At 55.2% G+C, this 16,945-nt stretch overlaps 9 protein-coding genes across 9 annotated transcripts; 6 read left to right on the top strand and 3 right to left on the bottom strand.

The window, feature by feature from the left end:
* Window positions 1-739: 739 nt before the first annotated feature.
* On the top strand, window positions 740-1,295 carry AB675_3542 (Anaphase-promoting complex subunit 11; the record flags this gene model as incomplete). Its single annotated transcript, XM_018143601.1, has 2 exons — window positions 740-838; window positions 915-1,295. The coding sequence occupies 2 exons, from the start codon at window positions 740-742 to the stop codon at window positions 1,293-1,295; spliced, it is 480 nt and encodes a 159-aa protein (XP_017999770.1).
* A 290-nt stretch (window positions 1,296-1,585) lies between these two features.
* On the bottom strand, window positions 1,586-2,506 carry AB675_3543 (uncharacterized protein; the record flags this gene model as incomplete). The annotated part of the gene is made up of 1 exon (XM_018143602.1): window positions 1,586-2,506. One exon carries the CDS (start codon window positions 2,504-2,506, stop codon window positions 1,586-1,588), a length of 921 nt encoding a protein of 306 aa, XP_017999725.1.
* An 807-nt stretch (window positions 2,507-3,313) lies between these two features.
* AB675_3544 (uncharacterized protein) lies at window positions 3,314-4,486 on the top strand (the record flags this gene model as incomplete). Its single annotated transcript, XM_018143603.1, has 1 exon — window positions 3,314-4,486. One exon carries the CDS (start codon window positions 3,314-3,316, stop codon window positions 4,484-4,486), a length of 1,173 nt encoding a protein of 390 aa, XP_017999518.1.
* A 611-nt stretch (window positions 4,487-5,097) lies between these two features.
* Window positions 5,098-6,693, top strand: AB675_3545 (uncharacterized protein; the record flags this gene model as incomplete). The annotated part of the gene is made up of 1 exon (XM_018143604.1): window positions 5,098-6,693. One exon carries the CDS (start codon window positions 5,098-5,100, stop codon window positions 6,691-6,693), a length of 1,596 nt encoding a protein of 531 aa, XP_017999803.1.
* A 98-nt stretch (window positions 6,694-6,791) lies between these two features.
* On the bottom strand, window positions 6,792-8,078 carry AB675_3546 (GPI mannosyltransferase 1; the record flags this gene model as incomplete). Its single annotated transcript, XM_018143605.1, has 1 exon — window positions 6,792-8,078. One exon carries the CDS (start codon window positions 8,076-8,078, stop codon window positions 6,792-6,794), a length of 1,287 nt encoding a protein of 428 aa, XP_017999602.1.
* A 306-nt stretch (window positions 8,079-8,384) lies between these two features.
* On the top strand, window positions 8,385-9,281 carry AB675_3547 (Translin-associated protein X; the record flags this gene model as incomplete). The annotated part of the gene is made up of 3 exons (XM_018143606.1): window positions 8,385-8,560; window positions 8,612-8,629; window positions 8,678-9,281. The coding sequence occupies 3 exons, from the start codon at window positions 8,385-8,387 to the stop codon at window positions 9,279-9,281; spliced, it is 798 nt and encodes a 265-aa protein (XP_017999555.1).
* A 93-nt stretch (window positions 9,282-9,374) lies between these two features.
* AB675_3548 (uncharacterized protein) lies at window positions 9,375-9,916 on the bottom strand (the record flags this gene model as incomplete). The annotated part of the gene is made up of 3 exons (XM_018143607.1): window positions 9,375-9,550; window positions 9,598-9,698; window positions 9,756-9,916. The coding sequence occupies 3 exons, from the start codon at window positions 9,914-9,916 to the stop codon at window positions 9,375-9,377; spliced, it is 438 nt and encodes a 145-aa protein (XP_017999683.1).
* Window positions 9,917-10,403: 487 nt separating this feature from the next.
* AB675_3549 (uncharacterized protein) lies at window positions 10,404-13,124 on the top strand (the record flags this gene model as incomplete). Its single annotated transcript, XM_018143608.1, has 1 exon — window positions 10,404-13,124. The coding sequence occupies one exon, from the start codon at window positions 10,404-10,406 to the stop codon at window positions 13,122-13,124; it is 2,721 nt and encodes a 906-aa protein (XP_017999638.1).
* Window positions 13,125-13,586: 462 nt separating this feature from the next.
* AB675_3550 ([NU+] prion formation protein 1) lies at window positions 13,587-16,945 on the top strand (the record flags this gene model as incomplete). The annotated part of the gene is made up of 2 exons (XM_018143610.1): window positions 13,587-14,613; window positions 14,655-16,945. 2 exons carry the CDS (start codon window positions 13,587-13,589, stop codon window positions 16,943-16,945), a joined length of 3,318 nt encoding a protein of 1,105 aa, XP_017999609.1.

The raw sequence follows: 16,945 nt of genomic DNA on the forward strand, positions 1-16,945 counted from the left end.
TCTGTGGGTGAGACCGGTTTACCGCACTGGCATCTCGTAAGCTGGACCGTGAGGGAGCGGTCGTGGGTCAGTTCCGCAATGCTTTGAGATGAATCAACAATGACAAGACTGTCGTATCTGTCGACGACCTATGACGGCAGAAAATGAGCAAGCTCGCGATCGACTATCTGGTGGGGGTGAAGCTTCCACAGGCCACGGCACTGACATGTGGGATGCCCGGAGGCGAGGTTTTGCCGGCCGGACCAACGCGTAAACATCAAGGCGAAGACGAGGCGCCGCGTCTGTTACAACTCATTCGCCAACCTTCACCTCAACTCTTCGGCGCCCGATCGGACAGATAGAGATATTCTCACTTATTCATCCCGCGTCGGTCTGCAAGCACAAGCGCAGGAGCAGGCCATACAGTGGCAATTGACGAACCATCCAGACCGGAAGCTTGGCATCAACGAGGCAAACAGATCAGCCACGCAAGATTTGACCTCAGTCTGCCGACACGCAATCAGTGTCTCTTGCGAAGACAGCCTCTGCCATCATCCTTACGACTGCCGACATATCGCATGCTTGAAAACCTACATCAATTTGAGCGCGACCCAGCACATCGCTACTCTGCCCACACACCCTGCCGCTCACCAGCAGATCAGAGCCACGATTGATCCCCACCCTTTTTCACCCGCCAGCGGAAGCTACGACCCCTCGGTCAACAGACTACGTCCCTCCTGCGACACATCCCTCCGCCATAATGAAAGTCTCACTTCTCAGCACAAACCTAATCGCAACCTGGTCCTGGCAACTCCCCACCCCAGACGCCGACGACCTCTGCGGCATATGTCGAGTCGCCGTAAGCCATCCTACCCTTTCCCTTCCCATCACTCCCCCCTTCCTCACCTCCTTCCTCACTAACACTTTGGCGGCAGTTCGACGGAACATGCCCAACCTGCCGCCAACCAGGCGACCCCTGCCCGCTCCTGATCGGCAAATGCCAGCACTCCTTCCACATGCATTGCCTGATCATGTGGGTCCAACAAGAGAGCAGTCGGGGATTGTGTCCGATGTGTAGGCGGAAGTTTGAGTGGCGGAAAGAGGAGAATGAGAGTGCGCGGCGGGGTGGGATGCCGGGGGGTTTGGGTGGGAATGGGGTTGAGGAGGGTGGTGGTGGGGAGGGGGAAGAGGTTGTGGAGGAGGTGTTGGAGGTGGTGACCATTGAGGAGGAGGTTGTGGATGAGGGTGAAGATGGGGCTGAGGAGGGTGCTGGTGGGCAGGGAGCGGGGACGGGGAGGGAGACGCGGACGAGATGAATGGCCCTGGCACACAAGTAGAGGACACGAAAACGGAAATTGTCTAAGCGAGGCGTTATTGGGCGTCCATGCATGCTACAGCATCATGCTACAGCATTCTTTACAGCGGGCTACGACTTCACGATGGCCACAACATGCGCGGGCGATCCGTGGTAGGGGCTTGCATTGCCCTCGAAATTACGACTCTATGCCTAGATGACCTAGAATAAATGGTCGAGACCCAGTCAACGCCAGATCGCAAGAATGCATGCAAGTCATGATCTCGTATCCTCGCCGCTCCTTGCCTTCCTTCAGCTGTCCCGTTCATCGGCCACTGCTGTCTCCCGACTTCCTGCTTCGAGCACCAGCCGCACGTCTTCCAAACCCCGTTCGAACCTCTCAATCATCTCCTCAATACTCTCCACCGCACCGGGTGCTGACTCAGTCGGCGTATTCCCACGCCCCTCAATCCGCAGCATCAAACCTTCCTCTGCAGCAGTATTTTCGCCTAGCGTGGGAGCCTGTGAGATGCTACTGCGGAGGACTTGCCAATCGGCTGAAGTACTGTAGGCGTTGGCGACTTCGTAGGGCGGTGGTGAGAGCGGGTTGGTCGAGGAATTGTTGGAGACATTGGCAGACGCGGATGCCGATGTGCTGGCCTCGGCGGGGCCGAGCTGTGGTGATGATACCGGAGCCTGCGCAACAGGCTGCACATCGAGGACGATGTAGTGCTCTTTCACATCTGACCGGGCTGCTGGGAAGTATGGTCGTGCTTCATCTTCCTCACGAGCCGGGCGTTGTGCTGTGGGCTGTGATGCGGCGGAAGCAGTTGCAGAATCCTCGCTGTCACGAGGCCTGTTCGTGTCCAGACTACGCAATGCTGCTTCGGTGACGATATCCGCCTCGTCGTCCGCAAAAATATAGTGCACGGTCGGATGAAAATGCTCTCGTGTAGAAGTGTCCTCTATCAACGTGAAGAACGGCTGGAAAGGCGTGGCACGTTGCTGTGTTGCTTCCTCCGCGCCATACCGACTATCTTCTTCAATCGCATCTTCCCGCTCTGGGCTGCGATCGTGGCTCGCGCTGATCACCGGCTCATCGAAATGCGGACTCGGCAGAAGGCTGCGCTGTTGGGCACCGCCGGAAACTCGCCGGAGGGACGATTTCGAGGGTGAGGACGAGTGAGATGGCACATTGATCGGTGCATTGGGCGTGTTTCGCGGTGCTGACATGGGCTCGGGTGGTGAAGTGATGGACTACATCATGGGATGATATTGGCGAGGAGATAGGAAGAAGGGAAAGCGTTGAGTGGTGGTTCGAAGAGCGCGGCGAGGGCAGGCGGCAAGCCGTCGGGCATGCCAAGGTTTTTCGGCGCGTGCCGTGATGTTGAATGGGGACTTTCGTCGTCCATGGGCACTCCTGCCATTTGCGACTGTTTCGCGACTGCCGTCTGCCGCTAGCAGTGCTCATGTCGATGCTCTGGCGTCCACCTGTCCACCGGACTCGCATCGTTGAGTGCTTTGGTCATCCGTGACTTCATCGCTTGGGCGACGTTGAGCTCTGCCCAAAGCGACGGTCGCTGATAGCCATATGGGCGGGTAGCATATTGTAAGTTCGAAAACACAAGCTCTCCTCTGTCGTTTTGTTGGACTTGACGTGCGAGCGTGGCCCTAGAGGCCACCTTGCTCTCAACCCACGCCGAACGAGATGGGCATTGTGCGGCCGATGTCCATCCGACTCTTCGGGGACCGGACCGTACAGTACAGCAGCTGTTGCGGCGAAACAGACTCACAGTCACTGACACAGTTCATCCTCACCCTCCGGAATGGCCTACATGCTGAAATACTCTTGTTTTGGGAGCCAAGGCTTTGCAACGACGGCAAAAATGTTCGGCGAGGCTATGTCGGCAATAAGTTCCGCATTCCAACCGTTGCACGCCAACCCAGCCATACCGACCACCGCCTACAAAAGCCAACGCCCATCGTACCGGACACGACAGGCTTACGAAACGTCAAAGTCCTGTCAAACAAGCTGTCAGTATGGTCAGCAACGGTCAGTGCCCCAGCCTGACGGCATGTACGCTTGAGCTGCAACCAATCTACTACTTCAGCCAAGTGCTTCGCCCGGCCGTCATCACGCCTTTCGGAGATGGAAATGTGGTCACCATCGACCGGGCGCCATCTGATGTTGAGATCTGGTCAAGTCTGACGACACTCATCTGCAACGCTGCCAGCGCTTCCAACACGACTACACCTTCAACGAGTGTCAGCTCGCTCACTGCAGTCGTCTCGCCTGATGTACGGACGACCACCATCTCGATAACAACCAGCGGAGTATCAGCCAGCCATCCTCTTTCAACTACTGCACCCTACATCCAGACAAACAGCCTCACGACAGCAACCAATGAAAATCCAGGGAGCAGTTATCCTAGCGCAGATGCTTCATCTAGCTTCCGAACTACCACCACCACGATAGCCACTAGCGAATATCCGGGGAGCAGCTATCTCACCACCGGCACTTCCTCAGCCGGCTCATCTGATGTGCAGCCATCTATCACCGCGACGTCGTCCAGCGGTGATGCAGGGATTAGCTATTTGACATCAACAGCAACCTCTGTGGTCACTTCCTCGACCAGTGGACCTTCGGCGAGACCATCGAATCATCCAGGTTGCACCGTAGGAAGGGACTCCAGGATATTCTATCCATTCCCAGGTTCGGATCTCAACAGCAATCAGTGTACGGGTCTCACCACCTTCTCGAGTCCTGATTATGCGAATAACGCGACGAACTGTAATCAGGTATGCCGATATGATTGCCTGGGCTGCCTCGTCTACTTCAACCAGTCCGAATCTGAATGCGGCTTCACCAGACCAGACTGTTATCGGGACCGCTCAGGAGACGACCCCTCGGAAGTTTACAACCCACCAACGCCACTGGCTTCGCCTGTACCGGGGAGTCCACTAGGCTCGCAGTGCTACAGCGATGGCGCTCCGTACACCGTGTGCCCTGATGGTACGTATTGCACGGCTGGCCAATTCTGCACGCTGGACACACGCAATTCTACGACTTATAACAGCTTGGACGCCTGCTCCAGCATGTGCTCTGACCCGGGTGCACAATGTCGATCCTTCCCGTCGAACCAGTACAACTGTCTGTTCTTTGCGGACTGCTGCAGGAGTCCTCAGAACGCGCCCATGGATATCCGCGGATGACGAGCCCACCACTCGAGATCTTGTGGCAGGACCGAGTATTCGTAGATGTCTGCAGGCCTCAAGATCACCGGGGGGGCACGTACGCCATTAAGAGAACGGTCTTGTGAGGTTTGTGCCTTCTACAATGTACGCCCTGTCCAGTGTCGACACGCGTCGAGCTTGTCGATGTAGCTACGGCAGAGAAGTGTGCGCCGGCAGTCATCGCTTACGAAACCTAAGTTTTCAATCAGCGCCCGACTACTGTGGTGCGTTGGTTTTGGTCCAAAAGTCCACCAAAGTCCCGAGGCTCCTGATTGGACTGATCCGAATAACACTGCCCGAAACACATCTCTAGACCATGCGTCGAGCACGGACCAAGCATATTTATCATTCATCATTTAACGTTTCCAGATGTCCTTTCTCCTCCATCATTTTGCCGTATGCCTACCGTGCCCAGGAAGAGACGAAGACGCCGTGGCCGACTCCGAGACTTTACCTACACGAGCCTCGACCACGAAGCGCAGGCGATCCGTTTGCTCAGAGTCGCGAGTACACTCTCGAGAGATGGCCTCATTCAATGTTTCCTTCATCACTCAACTATCTCTGCCAAGCCATATCAATGCCTTTCGTACATGTGGGGATCAGCAGAGAGTCCCTGGACAGTTCTGGTGAATGGCCGCAAGCTCGCTGTCACCAAGAATTTGTGGCATTTTATGGATGCTGCGCGGACTGTGTTCACGGAGCAAGACATCCCCTTCTGGATTGATGCAATTTGTATCAATCAGAAGAGTATAGTGGAGCGCAATCACCAGGTCCGACTGATGAGACTCATATACAGCTCGGCTGATTCCGTCACCATTTGGCTCAACAACAAATCATTGAACTGGTCACTGTGGACGAACCCTTCTCTGGACCAATCGCCGGAACGCTCAGATCTGTCACCTGGTCGCTTCCACCCCGGACCAGACGTCACATCGAATTATGAACAAATACTGAAAACCTTTCCATTGTTTAAGTACTACAGGCCAGATGACGAAGCTGTGTCCAGCATTTCCACCCATCGGAGAACTGCAGATGAGGAGGCCTCCATCGTGTCCAAATGGGGGACTCATGAAGCCGTACTGACCGAGCTCCGAGACGAAGTCGTAGGCATGTTTGATGACCCTTACTTTCGACGCACCTGGATCATCCAAGAAGTCTTGCTTGCAAAGGAAGTCTTCATCATGGCGGGGCACAGCCGTGTGCTATTCTCAGAGGTCTACCGAGCATTCAACCCTACAAAGGCCTGGCGATACAATCCGTCCGTGTGGAATTCGGGCATGAAAGATCTCATTTCGGGATTTTGTCGTAGCCGTGCCGCGCTTCTGGCTAGGCAACGCTACTCATCTATCGTATCGTACTCCATGGCCGATGTGCTAAGAATCTTTGGTCGGACCGAGTGCTCCGACATCCGAGATCGTGTCATTGGTCTCCTGGGTCTTGTTGATCAGGGACCGGCTGACGAGGCGTTTGATGTCGACTATACGATGGACAAGCATCAATTGTTCGAGCACTTCATGAAGTGGTGTACCTCGGACCCGTTCAGCGATGCCCACATTTTATTCCAGCAACTCGATCTCCAGATTCCCACGCTACTGCAAAGTTTGCAACAACGTACCGTCATCGAAGTTCGGGTGACAGCTTCAAAACTTCCCAAATGTCGGAATTGCTCCGCTCACATGAACACGGCATTCGTTGGCGGAGAGTGGTACAACGTTCGAGATTCCGCTCTGGTCATCGCAACCTCGGCAGGAGGCTTGTCATCCAGCCCTGTTCTCATCTGTCTCAAAGAGCACAACATCAAAAGCCACCTGCTATTTAGTAGTGGTGGACATTTCCTCGGATTCGCATGCAGCATTGGAGATGGTCTACTTGAGTGTCCATCAGTCGAACAGTTGCAAATGAGCATATGCATGAGTGGTACCCGTATTCGGCATGAAGACGCGCCATTAGCACTCGACTGCAAAGCTTTGTTGTATCTACTGTCTCGGAATGCTTCTTTCTGGCCCAGCTACATATCGCGATGCTCGTCAAAGAACCAGCAAGCTGGAGCCGTAACAAATTATCGCAGGGAGAACTCAAAGCTGCTTGAAGTCATCTCTGGCGTGGAAACCGTGGAGATGTCGAAGGAGGCTGTTGCTACGATGTACGCGGACCGCGGCCTTACCGTTTCGCAATTGGACACATGATGGGTCTGATTGAGCAGCTGGTTGACATTGGATGTAGGCCACCTAGAGGACTTCAGCTTTGTTTCACAAAAGACAGAAGTATCATGAGAGCAATCCCCCTATTCCACTTTCTCTGCCATCTTTCTCTTCTCCTTCTCCTCCCTCTTTCCCTTGTCTTCCTTGCTCCCGACCACATCCCCAACGACAACCCCCAAAATCCAACAATTAACCGCAAAGAACCCCAGCCCCGCAACCCACAGCCCCGGCACGAACGTGCTCTTCCCCAAAAACTCCAGCTCGTACCCCTGCTGCAACCACACCGCTTGACTCACCACCCATGCGCCCAGTGCGGGCAGTCCGACGGTCTTGGGATGACGCATGAATGTTGACTGTGGGAGGTAGAGAGGGAGGAAGACGAGATACCAGAGGAAGTACTGCGATGTGACGACTTTATTGAACGTGACGAACGCCAGGGTTTGCGCGAGGAGGGTCGCTGGGAGGGATGTTGTGGGGTTGGTTGTGGTGGCGAGGCTGAATGGGATCAGGACGACGGAGAGGAGGAGTTGTGGGAGAAAGGCGAGGCGTTCGATTGACAGCGCGCTGGGCGTGTAGGATGATAGGTAGAGTAAAGTGTTGTACACGGAGAAATTATGTCGATGGTCCAGACGCGTGAGGTGGTGTAGGAATGTATGCTGTAGGAATTCTGGACCGTAGAGGTTGAACATCACCAGGTTGAGGATGGTGAAGGTTCCCAGTGCGGCGAGTGCGAGATTTGTGCGTTGTGTGGAGATGATGGCGTTGAAGATTTGCGGCATACCCGCGTCGGAGGGGAGGGGTGGGCCGCGGAGAGCGAGGAGGAAGGTTGGCGCGTAGATGAAGGGGTAGATTTTGAAGTGTACGCTTAGGCCGAGGAGGATGCCGGAGAGGGTGGTCTGATTGGTGGTGAAGAGGTACAGGGTGAGAAGGATCAGGGCGCAGAGGAGACCTTCCGAGGAGCCGCGGGTGGAGATGTTCGCGACCATGGGGTTGAGGAGCCAGACTGAGGCGTAGCGGAGGGAAGTGGAGCGGGAATAGCCGTTGCGTTGGAGGAGGCGCATGAGCAGCCAGCCGGCGAGGAGGTCTGAGAGAGCGAAGAGTGCTTTGCCGCTGTGGAACCAGAGCGGGCGGTAGGTTGTGGGAACGAGGATCCAGGAGAGGAGTGGAGTATAGCGGTAGGTGGCGCGGAGATAGGGTGATTGGCCTTTGGCCACGTAAGCGGCGGCGTCGGTGAAGACGTAGTAGTCGACGTCGGTGTATTTGAAAGCCGAGACTGAGTCCTGGTAGATGCCATAGAGGAGCATTCCAAGGCGGAGGAGGAATGCCAAGCCAAAGACGGTGGTGGGGGAGTTGAAGATTTGGATGGCCATGTTTGCCCTACCGATTACTGCTGCGAATCCGTCGCTTCTCCATCAGATGAGTCTGATGCAGCCTGTAATTCAAAGTGCCGTCGCGGCGTGGGATTGGATCGAACGACTGAGAAGCTGACCACATAGAATAATGTCGAAATTGAGCTATGAAATCTTAGGAAAGGAGAACGTCGTTGCTAGGGTTGCCGAACAATTTGAACCCTATAAATTTGACGACGGTGATGATGTCCAGTTCTCGTCGCTTGTTGTTTTGATTTTCGTTACGATCGACCTCGACAGGCGCATTAGTGAGCGATCGGTATTCTAATGGCTGGGGTGAAGCGAAAGTCGGAAGACATGGATCCAGCACCCAACGGAGGGGCGAGAGCGTCGCCGTATATGCCGATGTTTGAGACCTTCAGAGCCGAACTTGACGAACACCATGATCGGCGAGAACGAATCAACAAGGCGTCGAGGGACGTGACAGGGCTTTCAAAGAAGATGTGAGTAGATTGGCTCGCTCTGCTTGGTCTTGAATTGACAACAGGAATTAGAATCTTCAATTTGCAACGGTGAGTTTCTCGACTCAAATCCGATCCCTCGCTGACAGCAGCCAAAAGCACACGCGAAATCGGTCAGCCCACGCATGTCTCAATAACGAAGGTCATCGACCCTATGTACGCTTCTATCAAAAAGATTCTTGAGTCCTTCGTGCCCGACCTTGAAGGAATTAACGCCCACCGCTATCACTACAACATTTCGCCCGGCATCCAGGAGTTCATGGAAGCCTATCTGTTCCACGCTTACTTGCAGACACAACGAATTCCAACACATCCCGAAGCAGCTGCAGCATTACCGGAAGGCATACGACTTACGCAGGAGGACTATCTGTTGGGCCTCTTCGATACGACTGGCGAGATGATGCGGTGGTGTATCACGTACATGGCCACGAACGGGAAGCTGCCTGGCGGCGGACAGGGCGGCATGGGCGTACTGGCGGACATGCAGGCCATCAGAGGCTTTCTGGAGGGTATGGACGTGAAGGGGAGCAGAGACTTGAAGTCTTTCGACAACAAGTTGACAGTCACCAGGCAGAGCGTGGAGAAGGTGGAGAATGGTGTGTACAGTATGTTGGTAAGAGGCAAGGAGAGACCGAAGGGCTGGAGACCGGACGCTGCTGCTGATGGGAGGAGGGACGGTCCAGAAGAGGTGGAGAGCTACTGAAGGTGCTTGTAGACGCTGAAATGACTGACGATTCGAATGCTGGGCTATGAAGCTACTAAAGCATTTTCCATCTCTTTTGATCGCGTGATCTGCTCACTGAGGCTGGACGGGCACCTCGTTCTCTTCCAGAATGCCCTCCTTCACGAGCTGGTCGGCAGTTGGGCGGCGCTGTAGCTTTTGATCGAGGCTGTCTGCCCTCATATGCTTCTCAAGACTCTTCTGGCTCGCTTGAATTCCTGGCGCCGCAGTGCTTTCGGGGAGGATGTTTCCTGTACGCATTGTCAGTGGCTGCCTCGTCGTCGGGATGGCCGCGTACGCTCAATCAGCTCATCTTTCTCTGGTCGCTTCTCGAGGTGCTTCCTGAGACTATCAGTGGCTTGAGCTCGCTCGAGTTCGACTTGTTTGGCTTGAAGAGACCTGTGCCGCGGGGTACTTGTCAGCAGGGACGTCGAGCGCGTGAGCAAGGCAACGTACGGTGCAGCGGATGAGTCGAGCAGAATGTGGCGATTCTTTAGGTCCTGGGCGTCAGGACGGTGTTGTAGGTGCTTTTCGAGGGAGTTGCGTCGCTCGATAGGCGAGATGGGAGATTGGTCGACACCAATGCTGGTGGTTTCGGAGTCGGGAATGGCGGACATGCTGGTGGCTTGCGAGGGAGGTTGTATGTAGGTGCTCGGTGGTGCTGGTGGCTCTTGGTGTAGCGGTAGTGTGAATTGTAACAGCAACAAAGAACGGGAGAGTACGAAGTGAACCTGGTTGTCGTCCGAGCTCAAGTCCCAAGAGTTGGTCACCGCAGCTGGCCCTAGCGAGGGGTCCGAAACACGAGCGAGAAACAGGCGACGTCACAGGCAGCAACGTCGCAGATCCCAGGCACTCTAGGCGCCGAATAGCCGCCTAGCGCCGCCTCCACCTCCGAACTCGAAGCTTGGGGCATCTCCAAGAAAAGAAGCGGCGCCTAAAATCACGGGACTACGCGCCTGCACTTTACCTCACGTGTCGATTTCGTGATGGCTTCGTCGAACTTCTGCCAGTAACGTGCCTTCCATCTGTCGCTGCGCTCTTCATCTACCCTCGACATCCCTTTCCCATCCATCACCGCTCCAGCCTCTCTACCATGCCACAACCATGTGGGTCCTCGAGTCCAGCGGCGACTTCTTCCAGGGCCGACGCATTTGGCTGAAGCCAGGCAAATCGTACTTGTTCGGTCGAACCAAGAGAGATGATGTGGCCTACGCGCTCGATGTCAAGACAGTATCTCGCAAACACTTCATCATCGAGGTATCAGCGCCCGCGGATGGAGAAGAGACTCGGCTCTACGAGCGTACAAGATGTGTGGTCATAGATCAAACGTCCAAGAGTGGGACCACCGTCAACAACATCCTGCTGAAGAGCAGTGACGAAATGAAAGGCAGGGAGCTGACCCAAGCTGACAACACTGTGAAGCCAGGAAACAGCGATGAGGTGCTTCTGATCAAGTGGGTGCCATGCACACTTTCATATCATCTACTCCAGAAGGAACTCAAGGCTGGTGTGTTGGCGGTCAAGCAGGAAAAGGCGAGGAGATTGGGCATCAAGGCCGTTACTGACTTCGTTCCTGGCGAGACAACGCATGTCGTCGCTACCAAGCGGAACACGGCGAAAGGTCTGCAAGCCTTGATCACGGGTAAATACGTGGTCACTGATGCGTTTGTCGAGGCTCTGGAGCTGGCTGCTACACCCAACACGTTGAGCCAGGATGAAAATCTGTGTCCGCTCGAGGAGGACTTCGAGGAGAATTGGCCCAACGAGATACTCTATTTGCCCGCACCCGCAAAAGAGCCTACCACCAAACCTGATGAAGCGTACAGACCTCAGCCGACCAGAACTCATGTCTTTGAGCATTTCGTCTTCGTGTTCGGTGATGAGAAGCAACTGGAGACCCTCATGCCAGTCATCACCACCGGTCATGGCAAGGCGATTCGGTTCAAAGTCGTCAATGGACAGAGCACGGTTGATGATCTTGTCACGTTCATGCAGAACGCAGATGGGAAGAAGTCTGGCAATTCTCACGCACGATCGGATGGTGGAGCGATCCTGGTTAGATGGAAGGGCGCCGAGCCTCACGCTGACTGGACGAACCACCTAATCGATCAGGCAGCGTTGAAGCTAGATCAGAGGGCGATTGACCAGTCCGAGTTTCTTGATGCAATTCTGTCCAACAACGCGGCTCAGCTGCGGCAAGCTATCCCGCAAGAGTCATTCGTTGAAGGTATTCGAGCACCTCCGCCGTCGTTCGCCGCTGGGAGAGGTCAGACACAGGTTCAGACTAATGGGCATGGCTCGAGATCTGCTGAGGCACGCCATACCCGCAACACACCCTCCCCATCACCACAGAACCCGCTTTCAAGTGAAAGTCCTCCACCGACGAACCATCACGTGAAGCGTGTAGCGCCTGTGCAGCCTCCAACACGTGAAAGCCGGAGCGGCAGAACCTCAACAGCTCATTTCGACACGCAGCCCGTAGCACAACAACCAGCTGCACGACGCCGCAGTCAGCCTGCATCAGATCAAGTCGTAGCTCAAGAGCCAGAACAGCCGACTGCAGGAAGTATGGCTCAATCTCAAGACTCCGCCCCTCAACCCGACACGTTCGAAGCACAAGTTCGCAAATCACGATATCTTCCGCCAGTCGCAGTGAAGAAATTCGATGATGATTTCAATGCTGATGATGTGGAAGACTACGAAGAGGAAGACGACGAGGAAGGATCACAAGTCTCCATCGTGGACGATTCCGAAGCGGAAGATGCTGCACCAGAGGCAATTCCAGCTTCTCAGCCTGTTCAACAAACGTCACGTAAGCGAGTTCGAGAGCCAAGTCCAGAGAGAGACATGATGGACGAACTTCTTCCTGCGGCCAACGCGATGAAACGTCAACGCCGTCAGTGGGAGGAAGAGGCTGAGCGGACAGGGCGGCCGTTGCAGACAACGACTGAACCTGTTGCAGTGGCTAAGCCGACCAAGAAGAAGGAGATAGATCCTGCCGAACTCATAAGAATGGCGCGTGAGCGTGCAAAGGAACAGAACGCCGAGCGTGAGGGATCCCAGGAACCTCCGGAGTCAACGTACAATCCCGAAGAGAGAGGTCCAACCCACCTAGCCGTGGTCGAGCACATTGAGCTTCCGGTCCGAAAGCGCATTGTCCGAAGTGGCATGAACCCGGAGGACGATCCACGATGGGATGAGCGATGGAACGGCTTGAAGAACTTCAAGAAGTTCCGACCTCAGGAGAAAGGTCTTGTCCGCAAATCGAATCATGCAGGCAAAGTGTTCGTTCCGCTCGTGGCACTCAAAGCCAAGACTGGAGGCCTAGGTGAGCGGTATTGGGAGAAGACCGAGGAGGAGAAGGAGCATGAGCGACGTCAGAAGAAGAAGCGAGAGAAGCGGAAAGCCCAGGAGAGTCTCAGCCAAAGTCAGGCCAGGAGTGGTCAGACGATCAATGTGAGCGATGACGAGGAGCAGCCGGTCGATAACGTGGACGGGGACGAGCAACATGTCAGCCCGGAGCTTGATCGTCTTCAGGCGGAGGCTGCTTCGGTCCTTGACCACGAGATCGATGTCGACTCCCCGAGACGCACACGGGGTGATGACGCCAGAGAGACACAGTCAACGAAAGCCACGGCGTCAGGTACACAGTCGACACGTGGGACGAAGCGGAAGACAGCATCGATCGCCGCTGCGCCGGCACCGAAGAAGCGCCAGAAGACGTTGCCAGTGACTACTATCAGGGACGATGAGGATGAGGAGAGTGACGACGAGAACAAGTTCAGATGGGGTGGGAAAGGAAGAGGTAGACGCGCGAAGGGATAGTCATGATGTGATGTAGGCATACCGAGCATACCCACGGAGCCACGATTAACGACATGTCCATAGCACAGCGACGTTCGTACCATAGAAACCACAAGTACGCGGATAGACATGAATATTTTCCCAATCATTCACTGCTGAGCCAGCACGGGCATTTCAGTCCGCGCGAGTTCATGATTTCTTTCGGGCGGTTCCTCCCTAGGCTGGCTTAGGCATAGCGGCTGCTTATTCCGCAGTTCTGTCGCTATCGATAGTTTCCTCGCAAATTCTCAAAAATTTCGCGGGCGGCCAACTTTTCCTCAGAAGGAGGGGCCAGGGAGAGTACCTTTTTCTCTTCTCTCTTCATATTCGTTCGCTTGCTCTCGACAGCATCCTGCGTTCCTCAACACTCTCGCGCTCGAGCCTTGAGCTCAACTGGAACGCCATCAAGACATGCCGCATGCCGTTCCGCTACAGCGCAGCAACATGTCTGTCATCACAGTTCCCACCAAATCGACACATTCGGGCATTCCTCCCACGAACGAAGAGATCGATTCACTCCTTCGCACCATCATAGACACCGACAATGCTCAAACAGCCCTCGATGCCTCGTACTCCTTGACAAACCTCCTCGTCCAGTCAGTCGGCGCCCGAGGCCTCCTCACCTACGATATCCTAGATCAGACGAAGAAGGCCGCAGCAGACAAGAAAAATGGCGCCAAACGGGAAAGCGCCATGTTTATTCTCGGCGCGCTGTTTGAGCGAATGCCTCGAGAGCAGCCTCTCAGCGAAGTCATCTTCCTCGTCAAGGATGGCGGAGTGCTCAATGTCGTGCTCGATGGGTTAGCGGACAAGGGCGGCTCGGTCCGGGAGAGTGCGCAATTTGCTGTGGACGAGCTGTTCAAGAACTTGTCTCCAGAGGCGATGGTCGTTGGACTGCTGCCGGCACTGCTGCGCTACCTATCAAAGTCAACTGGCAAATGGCAGGGCACGGTTGGCGCGTACAATTTGCTCGGCAAGATGGCGGACAGGGCCCAGATCGGTGACGGCACCAAAGAGGAGGAGCAGGCCAAAGATGTGCTGAGAGAGTCCATGGGTTTGATGCTGAAAGAGCTGATCCCTATCGTCGAGAACGGCATGCATGATCTGAAGGCTGAGGTCGGGAAGGCTGCCACCAAAGCCATGACGAGCTTGACAACACTCCTACAGAACGACGATGTGGCACCCAGGATAGCGCTGCTGTTGGACGTCATGAAGAACCCAAAGCCAGAGAATACACACAAGGCAGTACATGCGCTCAGTCAGACGACATTTGTGGCCGAGGTTACGAGCCCTGTACTCGCCATGTTGACGCCATACCTGGAGAGGGCCTTGAACACACCGAGCACGCCGCAGGAGGTGTTGAGGCAAACAACGGTCGTCATTGAGAACTTGACCAGACTGGTGCATGATCCGATCGAGGCACGGGTGTTCTTGCCGAAGTTGATGCCTGGTGTACAGAAAGTCAAGAATGGTGCGTCGTTGCCGGAAGTCAGAGAGTTGGCTACCAGGCAGTCGATGTAATGAAGCAGGCTATGGGTGAAGGCGCAGATGCAGAGACGAAGGGTCAGCTTTCAAGAACGACTATGGAGGACGTTCTGAAAGTCCTCGAATTGAAGATGAGGGCGCAAGGTGGCATTCAGAAGGAGGATGCTGCGTTATGGAAGCTGGGACAGACTTATGTGTCCGATCTGGTGAAGGAAGATGTCAACATTCGGGTCTTCGATCGAATCCCAGATCGAATCGCGCCCTATCTGCGGTATATCCTGCCAGATGATCTCCGGACGGCCGTGGCGAATGCCGTACAGCAACACTTCGTCGAGGAGGATCACAAGAAATACGGAGCGCCGGTCGTTGATGACCCCACAGAAGTTGAGGTCGTCAATGCCGACTTCTCGCTCGGATATGGTGGAATGCTCTTGCTTTCGCACACCAATCTCAGACTTCTGAAAGGTCATCGCTACGGTCTCTGCGGACGGAACGGTTGCGGCAAGTCGACTCTGATGAGAAGTATCGCCAATGGCAAGCTCGAAGGTTTCCCACCACAAGATGTCCTGAAAACATGCTTCGTCGAGCACAATCAGGGCGAAGACGCCGACATCACTATTCTCGAGTACGTCTCCAAAGATCCCGAAATAGCCAAAGAAGGACAAGAGCGCATCTCTTCCGTCCTTGAAGAAGTCGGCTTCACATCCGGACCTGAAGGTCGCCAATCGCACAAAGTCGGCTCCCTATCCGGTGGCTGGAAGATGAAGCTCGCTCTCGCCCGCGCCATGCTCATGCGCGCCGACGTCTTCCTGCTCGACGAGCCAACTAATCATCTCGACGTCGCCAACGTCAAATGGCTCGAGAACTACCTCAACACCCACAGCGAAATCACCTCCCTCATCGTCTCCCACGACTCCGGCTTCCTCGACGCCGTCTGCACAAACATCATCCACTACGAACAAAAGAAACTCAAGACCTATACCGGCAACCTCGCCGACTTCGTCAAAGTCAAGCCCGAGGCGAAAACATACTACACTCTCTCCGCCGCCCAAGTGCAATTTAAATTCCCCCCACCTGGCATCCTCACGGGCGTCAAATCCACCACCCGCTCCATCATCCGCATGACCGACGTCAGCTACACGTACCCCGGCGGCTCCAAACCCTCCCTGCAAGATGTCACATGCCAGCTCTCCCTCTCCTCCCGCGTCGCCATCATCGGCGCCAACGGAGCCGGGAAGTCCACCCTCATCAAGCTCCTAACCGGCGAGACGATCCCCAATACTGGCAAAGTCGAGAAACACCCCAATCTGCGCATCGGATATATCAAACAACACGCACTCGAGCACGTCGAGATGCACACCGAGAAGACACCCACCCAGTACCTTCTCTGGCGGTACGCACACGGCGACGATCGCGAGGTGCTGATGAAGCAAACCCGCGTCCTCACCGCCGAGGACCGCGCCCAAATGGACAAATGGCTCGATCTCGGCGACGGCAAAGGCGAGCGCCAAGTCGAGAGCCTGATCGGCCGGCAGAAATACAAGAAGACATTCCAGTACGAAGTCAAATGGCGCAACATGCTCCCCAAATTCAACAGCCAGGTCAGTCGCGAGACACTCCTAGAGTGGGGCTTCGCGAAACTCGTGCAGGAATTCGACGACCATGAATCCTCCCGTGAGGGCCTGGGGTATCGCATTCTAGAGCCGAAGGTCATCGCGAAGCATTTCGAGGATGTTGGTCTCGATCCTGAGATTGCCGCGCATAACGAGATTGGCGGGTTGAGCGGTGGGCAGAAGGTGAAAGTTGTGCTGGCGGGCGCGATGTGGAATAATCCGCATTTGTTGGTGATGGACGAGCCGACGAACTTTTTGGATCGGGATAGTTTAGGCGGGTTGGCGACGGCGGTGAGGGAGTTTAGGGGTGGGGTGGTTATGATTAGTCATAATGAGGAGTTTGTCGGGGCGTTGTGTCCGGAGCAGTGGCATATTAAGGATGGGAGGCTGGATCATAGGGGGCATTTGGCTGTTGATTTGAGTAGGTTTGAGGACTCGAGGCCGGGGTCGAGTGCGGTGAGCTCTGCGGGTGGGAGTTTGCAGGTCAGTAGGGCGGGGAGTCCGATGGCGAGTCATGAGGGCACGCCGGCGGCGTCGGGTGCGGAGGATAATTCAGAGATGAACTTCAAGGGCAAGAAGAAGAAGAAGATGACTAAGAAGCAGTTGAAGGAGAGGGAGGTGAGGAGGCGGTTGAGGTATATTGAGTGGTTGAATAGTCCTAAGGGGACGCCGCAGCCGCCTAATAGTGATGAGGAGGATGGTTGA

Source organism: Cyphellophora attinorum (assembly GCF_001299255.1).
Source record: "Cyphellophora attinorum strain CBS 131958 chromosome Unknown Contig14, whole genome shotgun sequence".
Lineage (NCBI taxonomy): Eukaryota > Fungi > Ascomycota > Eurotiomycetes > Chaetothyriales > Cyphellophoraceae > Cyphellophora > Cyphellophora attinorum.